Raw genomic sequence first — 25,429 nt, forward strand, 5'->3', positions numbered from 1 at the left:
TGAACAATCATTAGTACAGGGACTTCCCTGGTGGTGCAGTGGTTGGGAAGCCACCTATCAATGCAGGGGACACGGGTTCGATCCCTGCTGCAGGAGGATCCCACGTGCCGCGGAGCAGCTGGGCCCGTGCGCCATGACTACTGAGCCTGCGCTTTGGAGCCCACGAGCCACAACTACTGAGCCCGTGAGCCACAACTGCTGAGCCCTCATGCCACAACTACTGAAGCCCGCGCACTTAGAGCCTGTAGTCTGCAACAGGAGGGGCCACCACAGTGAGAGGCCTGTGCACCGTGATGAGGAGTGGCCCCCGCTCACTGCAACTAGAGAAAGCCTGCACGTAGCAACGAAGACCCAACACAGCAAAAATAAATAAATAAAATGGTTAACTTTAAAAAAGAAAAAATGGAATAAATTTTTTTAAAAAATCATTGGTACAGCCTTGGGTAGTATATTTAACCTTTCAGGGCCTTAGTTTTTCATCTCTGAATAAGAAAAATGAAACTGATTTCACAGGGTGCTGGTGAGGATTCATCTACTTAAATAACCAAGAATAACACATGATATGTAGTAGAACCTTAAATGATTTTTCTTTTTTTTTTTTTTACTATCCTTACTTTGTTTCATAAAGATTTTAAGTTGTTTATGAAAATAGTCTCAAAAAATGTTATCTCTCTTCTTCCTTTCTCTGGTCCAAAGAAGAAAAGTTCTTGCAGCAATCTGAATACTGTAAGAACTTAAGAAATGAATACTTTTCAAACACCTGGGCTTGCCAGTGGAGGACAAGTTCGAAAATTCTAACAACTTACAAATGCAAATACTGTGTGATCTATCAATTCTACCTGTGGGACTCTATCTTACAGATAAATGATTTATGTACAAGGCTATTCACTGCAGTATTAATTTTAACAGCAAAATATTTTAAAAAATCTAAATGTCCATCAATGGAAGACTGCTTACATAAATTATGGTACATGGTACATCAATACAAGGATACAATATGCAACTGGAAAAAAATTACAGGATATATTTTTAAGTGAGAAAGCAAGGTATACAACATTATGCATAATATACTATTGTATAAAAAGAGGGAAATATATATTAATATTTGCTTGTATGTGTACAAAGAAATTCTAAAAAGACACCCTGAAAATTGTGGTTTCTAGTAAGCAGGGTGGGAGAAAACTGGATCCATGTGTGGAAAGAAGGTTTTCACTGTATTTCACCTTTCTTTAACCAGTGGCAAAAATTTAATAAATTGAATTTTAAAAATATTTTATTTGGGCTTATACCCACTTCCAAAAGCTAATAAGATCTTAAAGTTTGCCTTTTCTAATCTCATACAGCTTATAATAGACAAATGGGTAAACTGAGCCATAAACTACCAGATTTTTCCAGTTTTTCTCAACAGTGAATTTAGCAAGATTATAGAATATAAGGTCAATATACAAAAATTAATTGTATTTCTCTATATTAGTGACAATCAGAAAATTAAAATCTAAAATACCATTTGTAATAGCATAACAAACAAACACTTAAACAACATAACATTGCTGAGATAAAGAAGATTATCTCTTTAAAGAAAATAAAGATAAAGAAGATTATCTCTTTAATGATTAAAGAAGACATAAATAAATGAAGAGGCATACCATCTTTGTGGATTAGAAGATTCAATATTACTAAAATGTAAGTTCTCTTTAAACGGATCTAGATTCAACAATCCTGATCAAAATCTCATCAGGATTTTTCTTGTAAAAATTGACAGAATAATTCTAACATTTATTTGGAATATCAAAGGGTTTAGAATACATCTTTTAAAAACATCTTTAAAGAAACTAAATTGAAAGACTCATCTGATTTCAAGACTTACCATAAACCTATAGTAATTAAGACAAAAATAGCAAGATAATTCAATGGGGAAAAAAGAGTTGTTTCAACCAATTGTGCTGGATCAAATGTATACTGTATGGGAAAAAAACGAAACAACATCTACCTCACACTATATACAAAAATTTACTTGAATTTACTTGAAATGAAATATAGACCTAAACATAAAACTAAATTATGATACTTCTAGAGAAAAGTGTAGAATACCTTCACAAATACCTCACCTTCTGAGGTAGACAAAGATTTCTTACATAAGACAACAGAAAAGCATTAATCATAAGGAAAAACTTAGTCAAATAGGCTACAACAAAATTTAAAACACAGCTCTTCAAATGATCCTGGAGAGAAACTGAAAAGGCAAACCTCAGATTGGGTGAAAATACCCGATAAAGATCTTGAATCAAGAATGAAGTATCACTGAACTGTAATAAAATGATTAAAATAGTAAATTTTATATTATGTATATTTTATTTTTTTTTTATTTTATTATTTATTTATTTAGCTGCACCAGGTCTTTGTTGTGGTACACAGGATCTTCGTTGCCACATGCGGGACCTTTGTTGTGGCATGAGGGATCTTTTTAGTTGTGGCATGTAGGATCTTTAGTTGTGGCATGCAGACTCTTACTTGCTGCATGCATGTGGGATTCTAGTTCCCTGATCAGGGATCGAACCCAGGCCCCCTGCATTGGGAGCGTGGAGTCTTAGCCACTGGACCACCAGGGAACTCCTTATTATGTATATTTTAACACAATAAAAAAGGCCAAAAAAAGAGAATAGATAAAGAACTCTTAAATCTCAATAATAAAAAGGTAAACAAAATGGGCAAAAGATTTGAACAGACATTTCACAATAGAAGATATACCAATGGGCAATAAGTACATTAAAAGATTCTCCATTTTATTAGTTAATAAGGAAATGTACATTAAAATCACAAAAAGATGCCATTTTAGAATGGCTAAAATTAAAAAGACTGACAATACCAAGAGCTGGCAAGGATGTGGAGCAACTGGTACTTTCATACCTTGTTGCTGGGAATGCAGAATTGTACAGTTCCATTAGAAAAGAGTTTAGACGTTTCATTACAATTTAAACATATATCTAACCCAAGTTTTCTCAGCCTCAACACTATTGAGATTTTTGTGTCAGATGGGTCTTTGCTGTGGGGCCTGCCCTGTGAGCTGCAGAATGTTTAGCAGTATTCCTGGCCTCTACTCACCTGATGCTAGTAGCACCTCCCCAGACATGACAAAAATGTCCCCAAACACTGCCAAATGTCCTCTAGAGTGCAAAATTGTCCCCTATTGAGAACCACTTATCTATGCTATGGCCCAGCCATTGAACAACTAGTGATTTACTGAAAAGAAATGAAAACATATGTCCAAAAAGAGACCTGTGCACAAAAGTTCATGTTTTTTCTTAACAGCTAAAAAAAAAGAAACAAATTGTCCCTTAACAGGTAAATGGATAAGCAAATTGTAATACATTCATTCATACAGTGGACTAATTCATGAAAAATGTTGCTATGAACCTTGGTGTACAGGTATTTGTTTGAGACTGTACTCTTAATGGTTTGGGGTATATACCTGGAAGTGGAATTGCTGGATTATACAGTAATTCTTTGTTTAACTTTCTGAGAAATCCTCAATAACTTTCAAGGGTATAAAGGGAGCTGAGATTTTTTAAAAGTTGAGAATCGCTGTCCTAGAACATTCCAGCTTTGCCTGCATAACTTCTGCTTGTTATTCAAGATAAAGGCAGGCTTCATCTATTAAGAAAAATGTAGAGTCCAACCCTAGGTTATGTTATGAGGCCCTCCTATGTGTAACTTATGTGTACCTCCATCTTGTCTCTTAGAACACAGTATTTTAATCACCTGTTAGCCTCACTTTCTCCTCTCTAAACTATATACTCTTTAAGGCTGAGATTCAGGTCTTTTCTATTTGTGTGTACGCCCAATGTCTGGAACATAACGGTGCACAAGAAATATCTGTGACATATTTTCGAAGGAAATTAAAGATGATTATTTGAAATGCTCTATAGGAGGATTGATAAAGATTTCACCCATATGTCACCTCTAATTGCCTAGTAATGGCTGCCTGGAGGTCTGTGTTGAAAAGGATCCTGGGGTCATCTACAGGCTTAGCAGGAAGGAATGCAGAGACTAATTAGCAATGTTAGTGAGATGTGGAAAGATTCATACCTACACTAAATGCTAAGTCCCCTTTCAGTTCTAACATTCCATGCAGGAAATGCAATTGTTTTTGCCTTCAAGTCTCATCCTTATTTAGTCTAAATACCTGATACCTCTTTTATTAGTAAATTAAATGCGACCATGTTGTAAAATCCACTGGATAAAAAACACAAATATTCTTTCTTCAATCCACATCCCTACCCCTGGTCCTGCCAAGATCAAAAGTTCCTTATAGAATTCTTCATGGATTTTTACAAATACATCAACACAGTTTTATGATAATATGCGGTTGTTAGATTTGAAATGACTCACACTGCTTTCACCTGGGGACTCATTCCTTACCCAAGTAGCATTCAGAGAAAAATATATACAGCCTACATTTTCATTTTATTTCTAGTTTCATATCTTTGCTTTTATTTATAAAAAGCTACACGTTGTTAGAAAATAAAAACCATTCCAATATATTACATTATTTCTCCAATCTCTCTTTTTACAAATGGACAGCTATTGGAGTTAAAGAAATTATTGGCTAAGCTAAAAAAAATTAATTATGCCTTAGAAGAAATTCTAAGAAGATACATTTGAATGGGAGTCTGAAATCATTATGGCCTCCATTTCAGGAAAAAAAGGGGGGGAGACATCTATAAATTAAGCGTGGGTAGTATGTTATTATACATGTAGGTGACACAATATGTTGATATATCACAGTATTAATTTAACAGCATTGATCCAAAGATGTTACTCCCACAGAGATCCTTTCATTTGTGCTATTTAGATTTGTTCCAAGATTACTAGGCCTCAGAGAATGAGCTATGTACTTATCTTAAACTCACCCTGGATGGTGTAGAAACACTACATGAGGAATTGAGAATTTCATGAAAATCTAAGCGATGCTACCTTCATAAAAGAACAGAAAATTTTTTTCTAATTTCTTGATGATAGAGAAGGAGGAGCAGGCATGCTTTTTCCATATGCATATATGTGGAGAAGAGCTAATAAACAACAAATGTGATAGAAAACAATTTTGCAGCCAAGGCACAAAAAAATACTACCTTGAATTTTACAGCACTTTTGCTTTTTAAAAACACACTCACATCCATTATTTCATTTTATCCTCCCAAGAAACCTGTGAGGTAGGTAAGTCAGGTTTCATTATCTCCAAGATTTATCTAACACTCTTGCCACTACTATTTTATGATAGGGTTCATGGATCCAGAGAGAAGTATTCTTTGCATTATGGCCATATCGAGTGACTCACAAGAATTGGAGAAATGAATTAACGAGTATGCATTACGAGGGACAGGGTCGCTCTTTCTTAACCTGGGAGTTTGCTTTCCCTTATAAATATTCTACCAGCAAAATCTGCAATCAACACATTTATTCTGTGTATTGCAGTGGGGCTTTCCAGACAAACCACTTTTGACCTGCCAGCACAGCACGGGGGGATAACTACAAAAGATGACCCCCACAACTACGTGCAACAAAAGCACTGGCTCATCATTTCATATCCCCTTTCTCTCTTCCTTATTTAACCCTCTTTCTAGCCTTTAAAAGATGAAAAATTAAGAGGAGGGGATAGGAACATTTTAGATAAGACAATGCAGTGAATAAAAATTGCCCCTGTGTGGACAGAGCCCATGTTTCTATTTAATTTAAAACTAATATATGTATTATTTATTCTATGCCTTATTAGGAATATAAATGAATAGCACTTATTGAATACTATTAATATACCAGGCAGAGTAAAGAAATTTGCTTATAAAAACGCTACCTCAGTCTCAAAGTGTGGTCTTCTATTACAGTGAAGAAAAGCATTTCTTTGGGGTGGAAAGAGGTTTTGGTCAGCTGTGTTTATCAGTACAGCCTGTTCACTTGTTTATGGCTAACATTCTTCCAACTCTCTGATGATAGGTGCCTGTTAAGCATTTCACACACCGTCCCTGACATCAGTGTCTACTAGTCTATTCTCTTTAGTTTTGTGTATGCTTGAAATTACACACGCACATACAAATATGTGTGTGTGTATTTATGTATTTGAATATATAAATGTTGTTATATATGTGTGTACAGACATGTATAGCATGTGTATTATACATATTTTAAAAAGAAAAACAGTTATCGCTAAAGCATTTGTAAAGTGGAGGGGATCACTGCATCCACAGGTACCTGCTCCAAGCCCACTAGGTTCTGACCCCCACTCCTTCTCACCAAGTTGGTATCTTAGACTAACACGGCTGAATCTGTCTGCTATACTGCATCTCGGAACCAATCTCAGTTCTTCCACTGACGGCTTATATTTTTTGGAGGCAATGAGAATGTCACGCAGTAGCATTATATAGTAAGACACAAATTTAAATTTGACAATATTCCAGGAAAACTTTACTGACTGTTGTTTTACCTGCAGTTGAAAAAACCTGGCCTAAAGGCTTTCCTGCTCCTCCATTATCCCCACCAGTTCAGTCTGGCTGGACAATGCTGCATGGACACAGTGCAGCTAGAACTTTGTTCTTGTTAGCAACAATTCACTTTTAAACAATGAGAGGGGAATGCTATCTTCTCTCCCTTCCTCACCCCTGCTATGCTTTAGAACCTAGTGATTAGAGCCTGGGTTCTAAAGTCACACAATCCTGGGATTTGTGTTCCAGCACCTCTCCTTTCTAACTCACTTTAAAAATAATTTACGTGGGCCTTAGTTTCCTGATTTGTAAAATGTGGATACTGAAAGGTCCTGCCTCATAGGGGGTTGTGAGAATAAAATGAGGTGATGCTTAGGACACAGTGCCCAGAATGTAATAAGTGCGCAATGTTAGGAGGGTACATTTATATAGTTAAAAACATGGTTCCTGATCCTAAGAGCAAGCAACCTTATGAGAGGTGAAATATGCTAGTCTAAAAGTCTTATTTTCTGACACCTTTCTGGACAGAGCCCAAGATGGGTACATATCTATAGTGTTGACTTCTGAAGCCATGATAAAATACAACACTGCCTTTTTATACCTTTTATAATCAATTCTTTCCTATCTCAGTTCTACCATTGTACCTCACATTCACCTATGTATCATTCTACACAAGTGTCCCGTTAATTATTTTGTCCCGTCTCAGAGAATGAGCACCTGGAGGATGGGGATCTTTTACTTAATATTAGTTTCTGCTACTCTAGCTCCACAGAAGTGTTTTTACACTGATTGCCTAAGACTTCCACGGGGCCCGTAACCAAAATTTTTTTCAGTCCTGATTTTCCTGGATCTGTTTCTCCATTGTACCCAACTAACTACTTAGGGTTTCTTGAAACCTTCAAGAAGTTACTTTTGGCTATTCTCCTCCTACCTCCCTCCCTATTTTTCTTCTCTTTCTCCTTCTCTGCCCAACCACCAAATATTAATATTCCCACTGGGCAGCAGCTTGAAAGAAAGAGACAGTTTTGTATGTGCTGATGTAGATAAGTTTCTAAAATAGCTAATGAAATGGAAAAAAAAAGGTATTTTCACTTATCATTCGCTTTCTATTTTTCTTTATTTTTACATAGTCCAACCATGGATATGTGTGTTAGTTTCCAAGGGCTGCTATAACAAAGAACCACAAACTGGGTGGCTTAGCACTACAGAAATTTACTTTCTCATAGTTCCAGAGGCTGGAAGTCTGAGATCAAGGTGTCAGGAGGGTTGGTTCCTTTTTGGAGGCTCTGAGGGAGAATCTCTTCCTTGACCTCTTCTAGCTTCCAGCCCTTGCTGGCAGTCCTTGGCATTCTTTGGCTTATATACTCATCACCCCAATCTCTGCTTCTGTTGTCACATGGCGGTCTCCCTGTGTGTCTCTTCTTCACATGGCGTTCCCCTCTGTGTGTGTCTGTGTCCAAATTTTTCTTATCTTACAAAGATACCTGTCATTGGATTAGGACCTGCCCTCCCTGATCCAGTATGACTTCATTTTAACTTGATTACACCTGCAAAGAACCTATTTCCAGTTGAGGTCACATTCACAGGTCCTGGGGGTTAGGATTTCAACGTATCTTTCTGAAGGACACAATTCAACCCACAACAATATGCTTTACTTCTAACTGTTTTAAAGTGTTAACAAAGGTAATCCGAGCAGTGAGCTTCTATGACCCATTTTCTTTTCTTCTTTGTGTCTTGTGTATTTGTCTTAATCTAACAAATACTACATATATACACACAAATATAGATATAGAGATCCACATATGCACACACATATATATTGACGTGTTATATAATAATTAGTACTGTGTAACTTTCTATCCTTGGGTCACCTGGGTCTCCATCCTTGGGTCCACTGTTCCTTTCTGTCTACTCACTCTGCAGTTTCATCTATTCTCATGAATTTAGTTCCTGCCTGTATGCTAAAGATTCCCAAATCAATGTCTCTAGCCCTCACCTTTTAAGGGCTTCAATTATGTATCATTTCATATCTCCACAACAAAATTATCACTGGCTTTTCCCTTCCTGTCCTCATCCCGCACAAACTAGAAACCAGTGAGTCCTCCCTGAGGGCTCCTCTCTCAGCCCTCACATCTAATCAAGCTGATTCTGTCTACTGATATCTCTCAAGCCAAGTTCCTCTCCATCCTACTGCCATTGCTTAAGTCCATGCACTCATTATCTCTTACCTGAACCTTTGCAATAGCTTACTAATTGGTTCCCCTGCATCCAATCTTAAGCCCTTAAATCCACTACTTTCAGGGTAGGTAGAGTTAGTTATAAAAGATGCAAATTAGACTACACTGCTTTGCTGCTTAAAACCTGTGTCCTCTAGTCCCTCATTCTGTACTCAAGACTCTCCATCACTGCCCTACCTATCCCTTCAGCCTTGTCTCTTGCCTCTCCTTGCTTTCAACGCTCACTACTAACATCACATGGCTTGCTGATCCTGCTTCACACTTCTCATCCTCTGCTGTGCTAGTCCCTCTGCCAAGAATGTCCTTTCTTCCTCTTCAGGATGTATTCCAGGTGTATCATGTCTTCTGTGAAGCCTCTCTGAATCCCAGGTGAGGGAAAGTGTTCTTAGTATGTATGACCAGAGCACCCTGTGACATTGCTCTTTTAATCTTTCCCATATGTATTAAATACCAAATACTGTGTCTGTCTCTCTGACTGTAAGCAGAACGGTGAATACCGAGTATTTTAACCATGTATCTATAGTGCCAAGCCCAGTGCCTGGAATGAAGGAGGTGCTAAAGAAATGCTGGTCGAGTGAGCAGAGGAAGGCATTTTATACCATTTGAGAGTTTCCACAAACTGTTAATTAACAAAGGAATAAATTACCACTTAGTTTTATGTTAATAACATCTCAAAACATTTATTTTATATAGAACAGGGTATATTTGGGTCGAATAATTCTTTGTTGTAGGAACTGTCCTGAGCATTATAGGATGTTTAGCAGAATCACTGGCCTCTACACACTAGACACCTGTAGCTCCCCAATTCCTAGTGTGACAACCAAAAAAAGGGTCTCAAAACATTGCCAATATCCCCTGGTAGGGAAGGAGGGACAAAATAACCCCCAGCTAAGAGGAACTGGTATGGATTGATATTCAACAGAGATCTTAAATTTTTTAACACCTGTGAAGGCAGGATTTCCCATAACATTTCATTTGATCCCTAGGGATATCAGTTATTCTTTGCAAGAGGAAATCTGCCATAGTTTATCATATGTTTTTAAAGGCATTTAAATCAACTCTATGTAAAACTGTTAAGAATTTTTCTAATATAATTACCTTGTAAAAAAGATGAGACCGGGCTTCCCTGGTGGTGCAGTGGTTGAGAGTCCGCCTGCCGATGCAGGGGACACGGGTTTGTGCCCCGGTCCGGCAGGATCCCACGTGCCGCGGAGCGGCTGGGCCCGTGAGCCATGGCCGCTGAGCCCGTGCGTCCGGAGCCTGTGCTCCGCAACGGGAGAGGCCACAGCAGTGAGAGGCCCGCGTACTGCAAAAAAAAAAAAAAGATGAGACCATGTCATTTATTGTTCTATAAAAATGTAGTTTTTAAAAAAAACATATATATGTGCTAGTTCTCATTTGGAAAGTTAAGAGGTCTGTAATTTAATATGAAAGATGCTGTTCTCTGGCTGTGAGAGAAGGAAGGAGGGAGAAGGGGTAGAAGGGAGAGGAAGAGGCAGAGGGAGAGGGAGAGGGTTGTTTTCATCCAAAATTCAGGGGGCTTTTTATGTTAACTCCCCATTTCCTTTGCTCTCTGCGTGATTCTAACCCACTATTATTGACCAGTGTGGTCAACATTAAACGAAGAACAGTGAACTCTTACACAGCCTAGTCAGACAAAGGTCAATCCAATATTCTGGTTGACAGAGTTTCCAATATTCATAGTATTCTACTATTCTTAAACACGCTGAACATGAAAACTATACTAAAATATTTTAAAAATTACTTGAGGCAAGGGGAGCACCTCCTATGGGCTAGGAACTATAGTTTTTTTTTTTTTTAATGTGCCACACAGATATGATCTCTATTCTCTGAAAGTTTATGGTCTAGTAGGTAAATACAGAAGTTAATGAAACAGTCACACTGATGGAGGAATAATTAGAAATTGAATAAATGCTATGAAGGAAAATAATTGAGGAACGTGATCTGAACTTGAGGAAATGACACGAGGTAAGATCTGAAGAAGGAATCTAAGGAATTAACTAAAAGAGACAGAAGACGAGCAGCTGCAAGTGGAGGGGATGGCATGAGTAGATGCCCTTGGCTGCAGGGAGCATGTCAGAACTCAATGAAGAGAGGAGCCTGATGGAGCTGGGGAGCTAGGCCAGGGCAGGCAGGCAGGGCCTACTGGGCCATGTTGAGGGCAGATAGATAGAAAGGCCATCAACTGATGTAGGTGTAACAAATCATTCTGGTTGTGGTGTGGAGAATGTATTGGTAAAGCAGGACAGAGAAGATGCTTGGAGACTAGCACTAGCATCTTATCAAATCAAGATCATCACTATTTCTTGAAAGCTCAGGCAAAAGGTTTCCAGTTCTACAGCACGGATGAGCCTTGAAAACATGATGCTAAGTGAAAGAAGCCAGTCACAAAAGGCCGCACATTGTATGACTCCTTCTGTATGAAATGTCCAGAATAAGCAAATCCATAGAGACAGAAAGTAGATCAGTGGTTGTCAGGGGCTGAGGTGAGATGGGACTAGGGGTGAACGCTAGTGGGTACCAAGTTTCTTTATGGGGAGATAAAAAATGTTTTAGAATTAGATAGTAATAATGATTGTACAACTTTGCGAATATACTGAAAACCAGTGAATTGAACACTTCATAAGGGTGAATTTTATGGCCTGTGAATTATTTCTCAATAAAGCTGTTACCAAAGAAAAAAGCCCCTCTTATTATGCCATGGGAGAAAACAAGTTCTAAATCTCTAAGCAAAAACAAGGTAAAGAGCTGACTTTAAAAATTTTTAATTTTAAAGTCATGTTCTTTAAAATGCTCCTTGCATTCTAAAATTCAGTTAGCTGAAATTTAAGAATTATATTGAAATAGAGGCATTTAAACAAAACAAGAACTAGCTGATCAATGATTTAGAGACAGCCCCATAATTCGCAGATCATAGTTTTTGTTAGAAAAAAAAAAGATTCTAAGAGCACCAGCCACTGGGAATTAGACCAATTGGAATTTTACTATTCTGTGAATTCAGTCAAAGAGTGGATTTTAACTTTCAGCACGATTTTCATTTTCTACCCAGACAGCCACTTAGCAGATATGTGATATCAATCCTGATTTCCAACCTCACCTTTCCATATGAGTTTAATGGGGGAAGTATGCAAGAATGTGTTTTAAAACAAAAATCTCAACTATCCTATTATTACATTTACAGCTGATTACCATGTGAATTGCTTTTATGCTATGCTAGAATATCACTAACACTGTTCTTTCAAGGAATACAATATAAAGTACAGGATATATGGAACAGCCTCTAACGATGATACCAGCTAATACTTAGTTTTAAATTCAGATTTACATTAAAATTATTATCTAGAAAAAAGTAACTAACATGTGGGGTCATTTTCTCCATCAGGACTCTTTGGTATAAGTGAAAATCCAACTCAAAACAACACAAGTGGGGCTTCCCTGGTGGCGCAGTGGTTGAGAGTCCGCCTGCCGATTCAGGGGACACGGGTTCGTGTCCCGGTCCAGGAGGATCCCACGTGCCGCGGAGTGGCTGGGCCCGTGAGCCATGGCCGCTGAGCCTGCGCGTCCGGAGCCTGTGCTCCGCCATGGGAGAGGCCACAACAGTGAGAGGCCCGCGTACCGCAAAAAAAAAAAAAAAAAAAAAAACACAAGTGAAAATACAATATACTGACTTTCTTAATTGCAAAGTTCAGTTGTGATGCTACCATCAGGCACAGCTGGATTCAGGGCTCTCAGGCTGGTTTTCTGACAGATTGGTTTCATTTTCAGATGCAAGCTTGTCCCTCCTGATGGCAAGGTGGGAGCAGCAGCTCCTCCTGTCTCTCTCCCACATTCTTAGCAAAAGACTCACTGTAGCTGCCTGGTTCTAACTGCACCGTGTGCTCAGTCTTGGACCAACCACCAGGGCCAGCAGGATGGAACATGTTGACTGACTCAGGGCTGGATCACACACTCACCCTTGCAGGACAGAATCCCATTCCAACCATACAGGCTTATAGTAGGGGAAGAATGAATCCCTAAAAAAAAGCCAGTATTGCTGCTAGAAAAAAGGGCAGTGGAGGCTGGAAGGGAAAATAACAAACGTCCCCTGAAGTTTCCAGTTAAAAGATGGGCCAAGAGATCGGGCAGTGGGGAGGCAAACTGACAGTGAGTTGGGAAGTACAGTGGACCCTTCTGAGATATCCTTCCACTGGATTACCCTTCTCTGAGAATTTCTCCATCTGCCTCATGGATTGAGCCAGATTCCTTCCACCTGCCCCTCTGGAGCCACTCTGCACCCTTCAAACCCTGCTTTCTATCCCAGAAGCCTGAAGTGAATGGACAAGAGTAATCATTCTTGGACCCTCTCTCTGACTTTTGGCTGGAGTTGGTGAGTGGGGAACACCCACAGGAGATCCAAGGGAACAAGGAAGGGGTCCTTTCAGTCTAGTTATATCCCTCAACCAACCATCATAGCCCCCTTTTTACCCCAGCTTTATGGAGATATAATTGAAATGTGACACTGCGTAAGTTTAAGATGGACAACATGATGATCTGACACGCACATCTATATTTCAAAATAATTACCACAGTAACATTAACATATCCTTCGCCTCACATAATTACCTTTGTTGTTTTGGTACTGGTAATGAGAGCATTTAAGATCTACTTTCAAGTATACCAGTATGGTATTGTTAATCATTGCCACCATGCTATACATTTGATCCCCTTTTATGATTGCCCTCTGTACTCAAACTTTTCTTCCTAGCTCTGATAACCATTTCCCAGCTTGTCCTTTTAGGCCTAGACATGGTCAGGACTCCTGGAATACTACATTATTCTTTGTGGGTTTTCCTAAAGGTTGCCCATAGCTTTGAAAATTGTCCCATAATTGAACCCTCTTTGAATTATCACATTTGAGTGCACCATCTGTTTCCTGCTGGGACCCTGACAGATATGTAATAAACATGGCAGCCATATTCTTTAATGCATGACCTCATTTTATGTATTATTCCGAATCCTCACATTTGTTCAGTGAAATAGGTATTCTTAACCCTATTTGATATATGAGGGAATGGAGGCTCAGAGAGATTAAGTAACTTGACCAAGATCCCACAGCTAGTAAGGGACCTGGCAGACACTGGTCAAATTTCTCATTCTGTATGTCCAAGATACATCATCTCTGGCCTGGACCATGACTTCCACTCTTGCCTTCTTATAGCCTTTCCCCACAGAGTAGCCAAACACCAACTGTTTTATAGATCTGCCAGGGTTGTTATGAGGAGTCAATGAAATAACAAGCAATAACACTTAGTAAAGTGCCTTACAGATTTAACACAGTAGCTCACTGAATATATATATATATATATATATATATATATATGTATATGGCTCACTCATATATATATGAAAGAAAGAGAGGTGGGGGGAGAGAGAGACCTCTGGTCGCTTTCAGAATTAGATTCCTTGAAGATGGAGGATCTTGAGGACACTTTGGAGGAATTGAATCTAGGGATCCAGTCCCTCTGGACTCAGCTCACATCATCTTCTCTTGGAAGACTTTCTGATACCCCAGGATGGGTGAAATTCCCACTCTGTGCTCCAATAGTATTTATCCTACCACAGCACTTATCCCATGTTGTGTAATTATTATTTGCTTTCTTTTATCTCACATTCTACTCCATTATAATTGTCCATCCATTTCTCTGGCTCTTTCTGGAGCATAAATTTCTAGAAGACAATAGTCATATCTATTCTTTCTGTATCACTGGTGTCTGACACACACCTTTAGATAGGTGCTAAATAGGTATCTATTAAATGAGTGACAATATAGCTCTGAACAAAACCCATGCCAAGAGCTCCCTCAGATGGGCTCTCAGGGACATTATTGAAGGGATTCCCTCAAGAGGAAGAAGACAGCTGTGACTGCTGAGATGACAGCCACACTCTAACATTCCATGATTCTGGATAATAGAGCTCCACAGACTACAGGAAATGTGTTTCTTTCAAGGGGTGTCAGTTAATAATTTTAAAACCACCTCATTCATTTCTACTAACATTGATCAAATAACAAAAGATACTGTAAATAATAAGACCCAGGTTTTTCACTGTTGGAGAAAAGGCTATAGTGGAAAAACTGACAGAATTTAAATAAGGTCTTTAATGTAGTTAATAGTATCACACCAGTGTTAATTTCCTGGTTCTGATCATTGCATTATGGTTATATAAGATATTAACATTAGGAGAAGCTGCATGAGGGATAATGAAACTTTTGTACTATTCATAAAACTTTTCTATAAGTCTAAAATAAGTTCAAAATGCAGCTGTCTTATGGTACATTCTTTTAAAGCCATACTCTTAGAATCTAACATACGTGATAAAATTTCACCAAGAAGTACACGGGGGTATAACACATTAATAGCTTGCTGTGTTACTCAGAATGACAGAATTTTATGGTTTAGAAGTAATCTTGGCAGTCCCAGGCCATCGTTCTACTCTTGAGGGAATCCCCTTAGTATTGTCCCCAGCAGCCTAAAGCCTTTGCTGAGACGTCTCCAGGGACAGCAGTGTACCTCTGTCCTAAAAATGAATTGCTGGAAGAAAAGCTTGAATTGTTAGAAATGTCTTCCTCCTTCTACCCACCAAGCTGAAATTAGCCTCTTGTTGATCCTCTGGACCCCACATGGTGACCCTTCAGATACCTGAAGGGAGTCAGCATCTTCCCACCCGTGGTTTTTCTTCTTTAAGCAAAACACCCTCAGTCCCTTTCCAGATGACATAATGATGTTTTAATAGGGGGCGCTGATGCTTTGATGCAGCCATTTCTAAACTTTTTTGTCAGTCACAGAACTCCTCATCAAAGAAATTCTCATGTAGAAGTCAGTATGTAAAATAGATAAAAGTAAAACTCTTTTGCTGCAAGTGGTGGGTGAGGAGACCAAGGACTATCTGATCCCCCTCGCCCCTTCCCTTCCCTGGTGGTCCTTGAAGCACAACCTTGGAATCTTCAAAACTTCCAGAATATGTAACAAGCTCTTCCTTAAACCAAAAGTATGAAAGCACATGGGAACCTCAGATCCCAAGGCAGGTTTGTGGGGGGAGACGTTTTGAGTACGTGCCTTCTACTGTCCCCGGTTATACCACGTGGATAATCCCTGACTTAGACATCTGTTGGGCTACAAGTTGTAATGATCATGACAACAAGAACTAAGAACTAAACCAATTTATTCAAGGTCCACAGAAGTGTTAGAACTGGATTTTTAACCCAGATCTCTCTGACTCTGAACTATGCCCTTAACCACTGTACTTTCCTGCCTCTCTGGAACAGAAATCTAAAAGGATTATGGGACTCCAGCCCTCTCATCTGGCATCCTCACCTGTACACTACTCGCTTTACAACCTGGAAATCATCTTGGAGTGGATTCACTAGGAAATCCATTGTAAACAGTCTACCTCTGACATCAAGCCTCTACAAAATAACCCATGTCCCTTCCCTCATATATACCTAAGTCCTTGTTTAAACAGCATCACCTGGGAATCTGAGATCCTAAGGATTAAGTATTCGTAATGGTAGGTCCATACATAAGGAAGGGTCATCTACAGACACTCTTAGGCTAATGCCCAGCAGAGATTTTTTGCAAGGACCCCAAGCGCCACTTGTGGTTCTAACCTATGGCTGTTTTATGTTTTCATGCAGGACAGATGGCTGGTGAGCCTCAGTCAGTGGTCTCTCCTCCCCAGATGAGGTCTGGGATGGTGTTCATTTGTTGTAAATGCCTGTCTGGCACATGTCATCCCTGTGTGCTTCCTTTTGGTGGAAACCCCCTACCCCCACACCTCAATATCTGGGGTTTGAGTCGGCAGACCTCACTTCCCCAGCTCCACCCCAGGGCAGACACCCAGCTAAGCCTGGATAATTAGCATACTCCCAGGTCCATGTGATTCGAGCTAGACCCGTAAGACTCAATATCAAGACATTTGTTGGAACCATTGGAGAAGACATGTCTCTTTTGCCTAGGGCTTCTGAGTTAAGAAGTTGTAAATCTAGCAGCCATCTTGTTACCAAGAGACAACCAGCTGGACGTTGAAGCCAAGGAGAAGAAAGGAGAGTCAAGAGAGGAAAAGAAACAGATTCCAGAAATCTTCACTTCAGACACCGCATCCAGCTGTGTCTAGGGATGGACTCATTACACTTATGTGAACTAATAAATTCCCTTTGTAGTATAAAACCATTCAAGTTGGAAGTATGGCCTTTGAATTCTCTATAAGCCTCTCCTGCTTGTTCTTTATAAAACTGTAACCTTCACCATACCCTGGCACTCCCTAAGCCCCTTCTCTCACTTATCTTTTTTCCTAAGCACTTATCTAACATACTATATGCTTTACTTATTTGCCTCATTTATTTGATCTCCCCAACTAAACTCCATAAAGGCAGAGCTTTGGCCTATTTGTTCACAGATGTACCTTGAATGGAATGACCCCAGATCATAGTAGGTGCTCAATAAATATTTGTGGAATGAGTGAATGAGAGAACGTGCAACTCAAATAGTTCTAAACGGTTTATATGGAAATGCTTTTTAGAAAGGGTCTTGCTAGAGAGAGTGAGGATGGAAGCTTTCCCTGTGACCTAACATGAGGCATTTCTCTCCCAATTTCAAATATCTATTCAATAAACATGTACTGAGCACCTACCTATAGTGATCACTGTTTTAAACACAAAGATAAATAAAAATACCGTCCCCGCCCTCCAGGAGCTTTCAATCTGGTGCTAGTATCTTATATGATAGCAAGTAAACATGAGTGGGAGAAGCGCCAGCTTTCAAGCGTGAACGTCCATCCAGAGGAAGCCAGGGTGCTCACTTCTCGCTTCCAATTTCCCTCTCTCTCTCTCCCCCACCCCCAACCCTTCTCCCTCTCTCTCCATGTTTATAGGTTGGTCTCCAAACTCACAGCGAAGAGCCACAAATATCCCAGTGTGGAAACTGCTAGACAAGCTAGAAAGGCAAAGATACAGCTTAACTAAGGAGAGAGGAGGAGAAATAAAACCTAAACTGAGAAAATAAAAACCCAATTCAATAAATACGAAACTCGAGTTTATGTGGCAGTGGCAAAGCTGACAACACCTGGCATGCACTCCCTTCAGGTTGGAGGGAGGTTATTTCTACTAATTTGAGAAGATTGTAGGGATACATACAGCAGTGAGGGAGACAGGAATCTCAGCAAGAACAGTAGATCTGACTGTCCATCCTCGTGGGGACTGAACTTGGCTCCTTCGGGATCTAAGACAGCTTAGCCATCTGGTTATCTTGTGGCCTCCTCAATGTCCTCTAAAGGTCTGCTGTTGGCATGACTCAGCCAAACTCAGCCTCTGCTTCTCTTGGTTTGCTTGCTCTCTCTCCCCCCCTCCTCGCCCCCCCTTTTCTTTCCTTCCTTTCTTCCCTTCGTCCTCCTACCCTCCTTCCTCCCTCCCACTACTCTCCTTTTCTCTTTCTTCTTTCCTTTCTCCCTTCTTTCCTTCCTCCTTTCCTCCTTCCTCCCACCCTCTCTCCTTTTCTTCCTTCCTTCCTTCCTTTTGAGTTATAATTGACATATTTAAAATTCAGTTTGGTAAGTTTCAACATATATATACACCTGTGAATTTATCACCACAATTAAAAGAGTGAACATATCTGTCACCCCCAAAATTTCCTAAACCTCTTCTTAATCCTCTTTGCCTCTCCCCACTTCCTCTCCCCATCCCCAGGCAATTGCTGACATGCTGTCACTATAGTTTAGGTTATAGTTTCTAGAGTTTTTTATAAAAGGAATCATGAAGTATGTACTCATTTGTCTGGTTTCTTTTTTTTTTTTTTTTTTTTGTGGTACGCGGGCCTCTCACTACTGTGGCCTCTCCCGTTGCGGAGCACAGGCTCCGGACGCGCAGGCTCAGCGGCCATGGCTCACGGGGCCCAGCCGCTCCAACGGGGCCCAGCCGCTCCACAGCACGTGGGATCCCTCTGGACCGGGGCACGAACCCGTGTCCCCCGCATCGGCAGGCGGACTCCCAACCACTGCGCCACCAGGGAAGCCCCTGTCTGGTCTCTTTTACTCAGCATACTTATTTTGAGATTCATCCCATGACATCATGTGTATCAATATTTCATTCCTTTTTCCCTGTGGCCTAACAGTATTCCACTACAGAGATATACCACAGTTTGTTTATCCATTTACCTGCTGATGGCTATTTGGATTGTTTTCAGTTTTCGACTATTATGAATAAAGCTTCTATGAATATTTGTGTACAATCTCTGTATAGACATATGTTTTCATTGTGACTGAGTAAATAACCTGGGAATGGAACAGCTGGGTCTCATAGGAAGTGCATATTTAAAATTTTAAGAAACTGCTGAACTGTTTTCCAAAGTGGCTGTACCATTTTACATTCCCACCAGCAGTGTATCGGAGTTCCAGTTGTCCCACTCCCACACCAACACTACCGTCAATCTTTTTAACTTTAGCCATTCTAAGCAGTGGGATGCTATTTACTTGTGGTTTTAATTTGCATTCTCTAGTGAAAAATAATGTTGAGTATCTTTTCACGTGTTTATTTGCCATCTGTACATCTTCTCTGGTGAAGTACCTGTTCAATTCTTTTGCCCACTTTTTTATTAGGTTGTTTGTTTTTCTTATTGTGCTTTCAGAATTCTTTATGTATTCTGGATACAAATTCTTTCCCATGTATTTGATTTGTAAATATTCTCTCCTACTCTGTGGTTTACGTTCTCATTCTTTTAACTGTGTTTTTAAAATAGGAGAAAATGTTAATTTTGATGAAGTCCAATTTATTTTTTTTATTAATTTTATTATGGTTCGTGCTTTTTATATTAAATCTAAAACATACACCTAACTCAAAGTCACAAGGATTTCCTCCTGTTTTCTCATAGAAGTTTTATAGTTTTTCATTTTACATTTAGGTCTATGGATCATTTTAAGTCAATTCTTCTATATAGCATGAGGTATGGATTGAGGTTTATTTTGTTGCATATGGGTATATAATTGTTTCAGAACAATTGTTGGAAAAACTATACTTCCTCCACTGAACTACCATGTGAAGGGCCTTTGTCAAAAAGTCTATTGATTAGATATGTTTGGGTCAACTTCTAGACTCTGTACTGTTACAGCTTTACAGTAAATCTTAAAATCAGGTAACATTAGTTGTGCAATTCTACCTTTTTCAAAGTTTTTTTTTTTTTGCTCTTAAAAGTCTGTAGGTACATATGTCCATGCCACTCTCTCACTCTGTCACAGCTTACCCTTTCAAACATAAAATAGATAGCTAGTGGGAAGCAGCCACGTAGCACAGGGAGATCAGCTTGGTGGTTTGTGACCACCTAGAGGGGTGGGATAGGGAGGGTGGGAGGGAGGGAGATGCAAGAGGGAAGAGATATGGGAACATATGTATATGTATAACTGATTCACTTTGTTATAAAGTGGAAACTAACACACCATTGTAAAGCAATTATACTCCAATAAAGATGTTAAAAAAAAAGTCTGTTGGAATTTCAAATGGGATTACATAGACTCTATAGTTTAATTTGGGGAGAATTAGCCCTTTAATAATGAGTCTTTCAACCCATGGAATGGATTATCTCTCCACTTTTTATATCATCTTTAGTTTCTCTCAGCAGTGTTTTACAGTTTTCAGTCTACCGTTCTGGATCATCTTTGGTCAAATTTACCCCTTAAGTGTTTCATTTTTCTGTAAATGCTCTTGTAAACAGCATTGTTTTTGTAATTTTAATTTCCAGTTGTTTGTTGCTACTGGAGTTTCTTTTTGTTTCATTTGTTTCATTTCTATTTAGAGCAGTTCTTATAAAGCCAAGTCATTTCTTAAGGCACTGGCCTGAGTTGTTGTCTTAGGTGTGGAATGAGCCCAGTCTAATCAGCTGTAGCTAAGAGTGCAGAGTCATATGGTACAGATCAGGTACAGATCCTTGACCATCTCAGGGATTAGCCTAGGGTCACTGACCCTCAGCAGGGTTGGCCCTTGGTGAACCCATTCCATACACTGTGAAATTATCACAGACAAGTCGGTAAAATGATAACTAAACGGTAATTCCTGTGCTTTTAAATTTTGCACAGGAAACTTCTATGGCTGTGGGGGAGGGCCAGCAAAAAAAGAATCTTGCACGAGAAGTCAAGGATTTATTTCTACTGGCATCCCTAAATACAACCATATGGTCCTAGAGTCCAGAGTGTTACAAATTCCACCTACTACCGGAAGATCTAAAATCCTAGGAGACCATATGTCCAATGATGTATCCCAGCCCTTTAATTTACACTTTGGTCTGTCATAAACTCTGCTTTAACTGGTCTGCTAAGCACAGAAGGCAGCACAGTCCAAGGGATGCTCAGGGTAAATAGCAGGTACCTCTGGTGAACTCCTATCATTGAGAGGACTTGGAATTTTGTGACTAAACCACTGCCCACCAAAAAGGACATCTGGAGCCCAAAGCAATTTTAAAGGAAGGCATTTTTAAGCCCAGTTTTCTCAGTGAATTATGTTTTTCAGCACAACTCCTTAAGCCTTGGTTTAGTTTTTTTAATTCTCATTCATTCATTCATCTTTTCTTTTCCTGTAAAACTACTGCGGGTCTCAATGCTAGGGTGGTGGTAAGTGTGGGAGGTGACACCAAGATTCATCATACAGGATCCTACTCATAGGCTGGGGAAGCACACACACCAACACAATATGAATAAAGACATAAAGTGGAATATTTGGCACTATGATTTGTAAAATATAAGGCACTATTCCAATGCCTGTTATTTTATAGCTCAGAAGAGGAGACAGCAATATGGAGAGTTGAGGAAGGCCTCACAGAGGATGGAGGGGGATGTGATCTGGTTTTACAGAGGCAGAGGCATTCCTTCACTAGGTGAGAGGACATGGAAGGAGTCTCTGCTTTGCCTACCCATTTCTCCAAAGAGTTTAGTATATTATGTTGGAGGGACACTGGAGAAGAAGATGCGGTAGAGGGATGGGATCAATCACATTTTCCAAAGATGCCCACACCCCTCATCAAGAGATGGAATCTAATTCCCTCCTCTTGCATGTGAGCTGGCTTTTGTGACTGTTTCAACCAAAGCCAATGGCAGACATAACACTACTTGGAAGATTCAATATAAAATTTCATTTCTGACCTTTTCACCAGAACACTCCTGCTAGAGCCCTGAGCTACCACGTAGCTCATTGTCCTGAGGGTGCCATGTTGTGAGGAGGCCCAGTCTACCTGATCCAGAGACTGCATAGAGAAGCCCTGAGACTACATGAAGAGAGAGAAATGTCTGGTTGGCCTCCAGCTGCTCCAATTCCAGCCACCTCTGACTGCAACTGCATGAGACACTCTAAGCCATAATTGCCCAGCTGGGCCCTTCTTAAATTACTGACTCAGAGAAACCGTGACAAATGAAGAAATAGCTCTTGTTGTTTTAAGTCACTAAGGTGCAGGGTGATTGGTTACACACAGTAATAGATAACCCGAACAAGGAGATAAGAAGTGACTTGGCTGTTTTCTTTTTTCTCCTTTCAAGTCAGATTTGGGTTTGGTGGAACCAGCCAGACAGGGCTGCCTGGGACTTGGAGATGAGTCTGATTCCACAGTGCAAAAGAGGTAGTCAGAATAAACCCAAGACTAGGAGTAGAATCTAGATAATCAGTCAAGGAGATGGTAGAGGAACAGGCCCTACAAAGCCTAGGGGGACAGGACAGAACCACTGTTGAGGCAAGGTTGCTAAACTGAGAACCACAGCAGGGACTCACACACAGGAAGCAAAGGCAGAGAATTCACTACTCAAACCCATGACAAGATTACATGAAAATAATAAGTGAAGCTTGAAGAAGTGTGACTTGACACTGAGTTGTGAAGCTTTGGTTATAGTGTTTCTCTCAACTAGGGATATACAGTGATCTCAGAGCCTGGAGTGAGATGGGACCTGTGATCCCACCTGTGTGGATTAGATGGAGACAGGTCAGGGGTGGGGTGCCAGTCAGGTTATTTTGCTCCCAGCCAGTCCTGATTAACTGCCTATCCCACTCCACCTACCCTCCAGCAAAAGGGGGGGAAAAAAAAAGAGGCCAGTAAATAAGTCTATGAAGAAAAAGAAAGTCATCTGAGAAAGGGCAAGAGATTATGGATGGTATTCTGGAATAGTGTGCATCCACCAAAAAATCAAATTAGGTGCCTGTCTTAATTTGGCAACATGCATCAAAACATGCCTGAAAACATTTTTAACAGACAGAACAGCAAGCAAACACATAAGTAACTGAAGAATGATCAGTTTGACCAAATGCTTACAATGGCTACATCCACACCTAAAGGGGGAACATCCAGCGATCCAATTGTCCAACAGATAACTAAATTGCAGAATACTGTGGAGCCTGGTTTTTCTGTTTTTGTTTTGTTTGTTTTTTAAGATTTTTTTGATGTGGACCATTTTAAAGTCTTTACTGAATTTGTTACAATATTGCTTCTGTTTTATGTTTTGATTTTTGGCAGCAAGGCATGTGAGATCTTAGCTCCCCATCCAGGGATCGAACCCTCACCCCCTGCATTGGAAGGCAGAGTCTCAACCACTAGACCACCAGGTAAGTCCCCTTGGAGGCTGTTTTTTTAAATTATGTTATATAACATGAAAAAGATATTACCAAGATATTGTTTAGTTTTGAAAATTTCCTTAACGGCACATTCTGGGCCTCTGTTCCTCTAAACATGCTTGTAACAATTCCTTATACCAGCAGGTCATCAAGAAATGTTGTTTTACTAAATGAATTCTGTAGTTAATTTTCAGTGAGGACCTACTATGTGCCAGGCATGGCTTTTATGTTCCTTCCACATGTAAATTTCTTTCACCTCCACATAATCCTAGGAGGCAGATACTATTACCATCCTGTTTTGAATGGGTGAAAACAGGGGCAGAGGGTTAAGAAATTTGCCCAGTAAGTGGTAGCACTGGGGCAGGTACGGACAGACAGTCTGGGTCCATGACACAATATTGTCTTTTGAGCTAGACGACTCCTAAAACAAATGATCTGGAAAAAATACCAAAAAAATAAAATTTAGTTTTGTCCTTACCAAGACTTTACTCCCAAATCATCAAGAAAAAAGTAACATTTATTAGGTTTCATGAATATTGGTAACAAATCTTTCAGAACTAAGGGCAGAGCTAATGGTAGCAAAGATTCCAGAATTAACAAGCAGAAGGGGGAGGGATCCTAGTATATTCATTATTTACATTTTTTCATTTTCTTCACTGGCCAGGGGAAATAGAGAAAGCAGAAGAGGGGGGCAAAAAAAAAAACAAAGAAAGCAAGATTGTTAGGTAATTTGGAATCATTACACAGGAAAGAAAGATATCAGTAAAAATATTTTAAGTGCCTTATCCTGGAGTCTTCTACTTCCAGATCCATTTTATCTCCCTACTTATCTGTATGCATTTGTTTCAGCACCGATCACACAGGCATGGTTTGTCATAAATTAATTTAGGTCTGTTCAGGAAATTTAAAAAATCTTACCACCAAGAACTAAGACGAAATAAGAACAGAGAAATAGCTGATCACCCCCTCCTCAAGAGACGGTCTCATGCTGTTTCTCAGTTGTTTCTAGCCTCCGGTTAAGACCCCCGACTCAGAAACAGGATTAGTGCTACATGCACATTTGCCACTTGAAATGGGTATGGTGCCAGCAAGTCATTATTTACCTCCCACACCTCCCCATTTCTCTGTCAGCCTTGGGAATTCGTACTGATGTGCAGGGTGGGTGGTGGAAGAGTGGAAGGTGTTGGCCAAAATTCCCCCTCCCTCAACTTCTGCATCACACTCGTACATGTAGTATGACACCCTGCCGCTCTCCACACCGTCCAAGGGAGAGCATGTGGAGCCTTGCGATGTGTTTTAATTCATTTCTCCCTTCATTCTCACACTCTGAAGGAAACAGGTAAGGTTAGATAAAATTGCTACTTAATAGGGGGTTACTGAGTGTGTAATTACTCCCAGACTTTTTAGAGTGATAGTCCGCTGGTAGGAGCCAACCTTACTCCTGAACTGCCCAAAGACTGCAGTTCCATTCATTTGTGTTTATTTGAGTAACCCACCAAAGATTAAGGAGCATCTTTTACTAAAAGCCTTTTTTCCTCCCACCTCATTTCAAACAGGTCAGCAAATTCAGAAGTTCAAGGTTTCAGTCCTTGAGTTGCAAGTGAACAGGTTCTAAAATTAGTGCTGGAGTGACTTCAGAACCTTCTTTCCAGCAGCAGAATTTACTAGCAAGTAGATGTGATCTTTGACAGAGTTGTAGGCAGAATCACGGCACTGTATAATTTTTTCAGCGCTTAAGCGATCTTAAGGACCATGATTGCGTTCACGTGCCCTATTTCACAAAGTAGGTCAGCCAGCTGGGAGTGGAAGTTAGTTGTGCTGAGTGCTAACTTACTGCCCTTCCCATTTTCTCCCAGGACAGAGGATGGCAGAACCGGAACAATGTCGTGGTGGCCCAAGGGATGGGCACAGTCTGACTTGGCAGGTAGGCTTCTGCTTAAGTTGACACAGTTCTCACTTGGTATTAGCGTTTCTCTTGATGAAAACTGCCAATTTTCCATCGTCTCAGAATTGGTATTAGCCCCACCTCCACCCTCCCCCCCACACATACCTTGTAGCTTTCAAGGCTTTCCTTCAAGGCTCTGTCCTGA

The 25,429-nt window shown here is 40.0% G+C and overlaps 1 protein-coding gene across 5 annotated transcripts in view; it reads left to right on the plus strand.

Moving 5' to 3' along the window:
- Positions 1-25,429, plus strand: part of PTPRG (protein tyrosine phosphatase receptor type G) — a 907,646-nt gene that overhangs the window by 59,654 nt on the left and 822,563 nt on the right. For 3 of the 5 annotated variants that reach the window (XM_079935460.1, XM_079935459.1, XM_079935474.1), the window contains exons 2-3: positions 23,242-23,330; positions 25,196-25,263. Coding sequence is in view for 2 of the 5 variants with exons in the window: in XM_079935474.1 (XP_079791600.1) it covers positions 25,221-25,263 (43 nt within the window). In the remaining 3 variants the exon portion in view is untranslated. Of the gene's footprint in view, positions 1-23,241; positions 23,331-25,195; positions 25,264-25,429 lie in introns of those variants that run through there. The other 2 variants (XM_079935475.1, XM_079935461.1) reach the window with 2 other exon arrangements.

The sequence above is a fragment of the Stenella coeruleoalba genome (assembly GCF_951394435.1).
Source record: "Stenella coeruleoalba genome assembly, chromosome: 10".
In the NCBI taxonomy this organism is placed as follows: domain Eukaryota; kingdom Metazoa; phylum Chordata; class Mammalia; order Artiodactyla; family Delphinidae; genus Stenella; species Stenella coeruleoalba.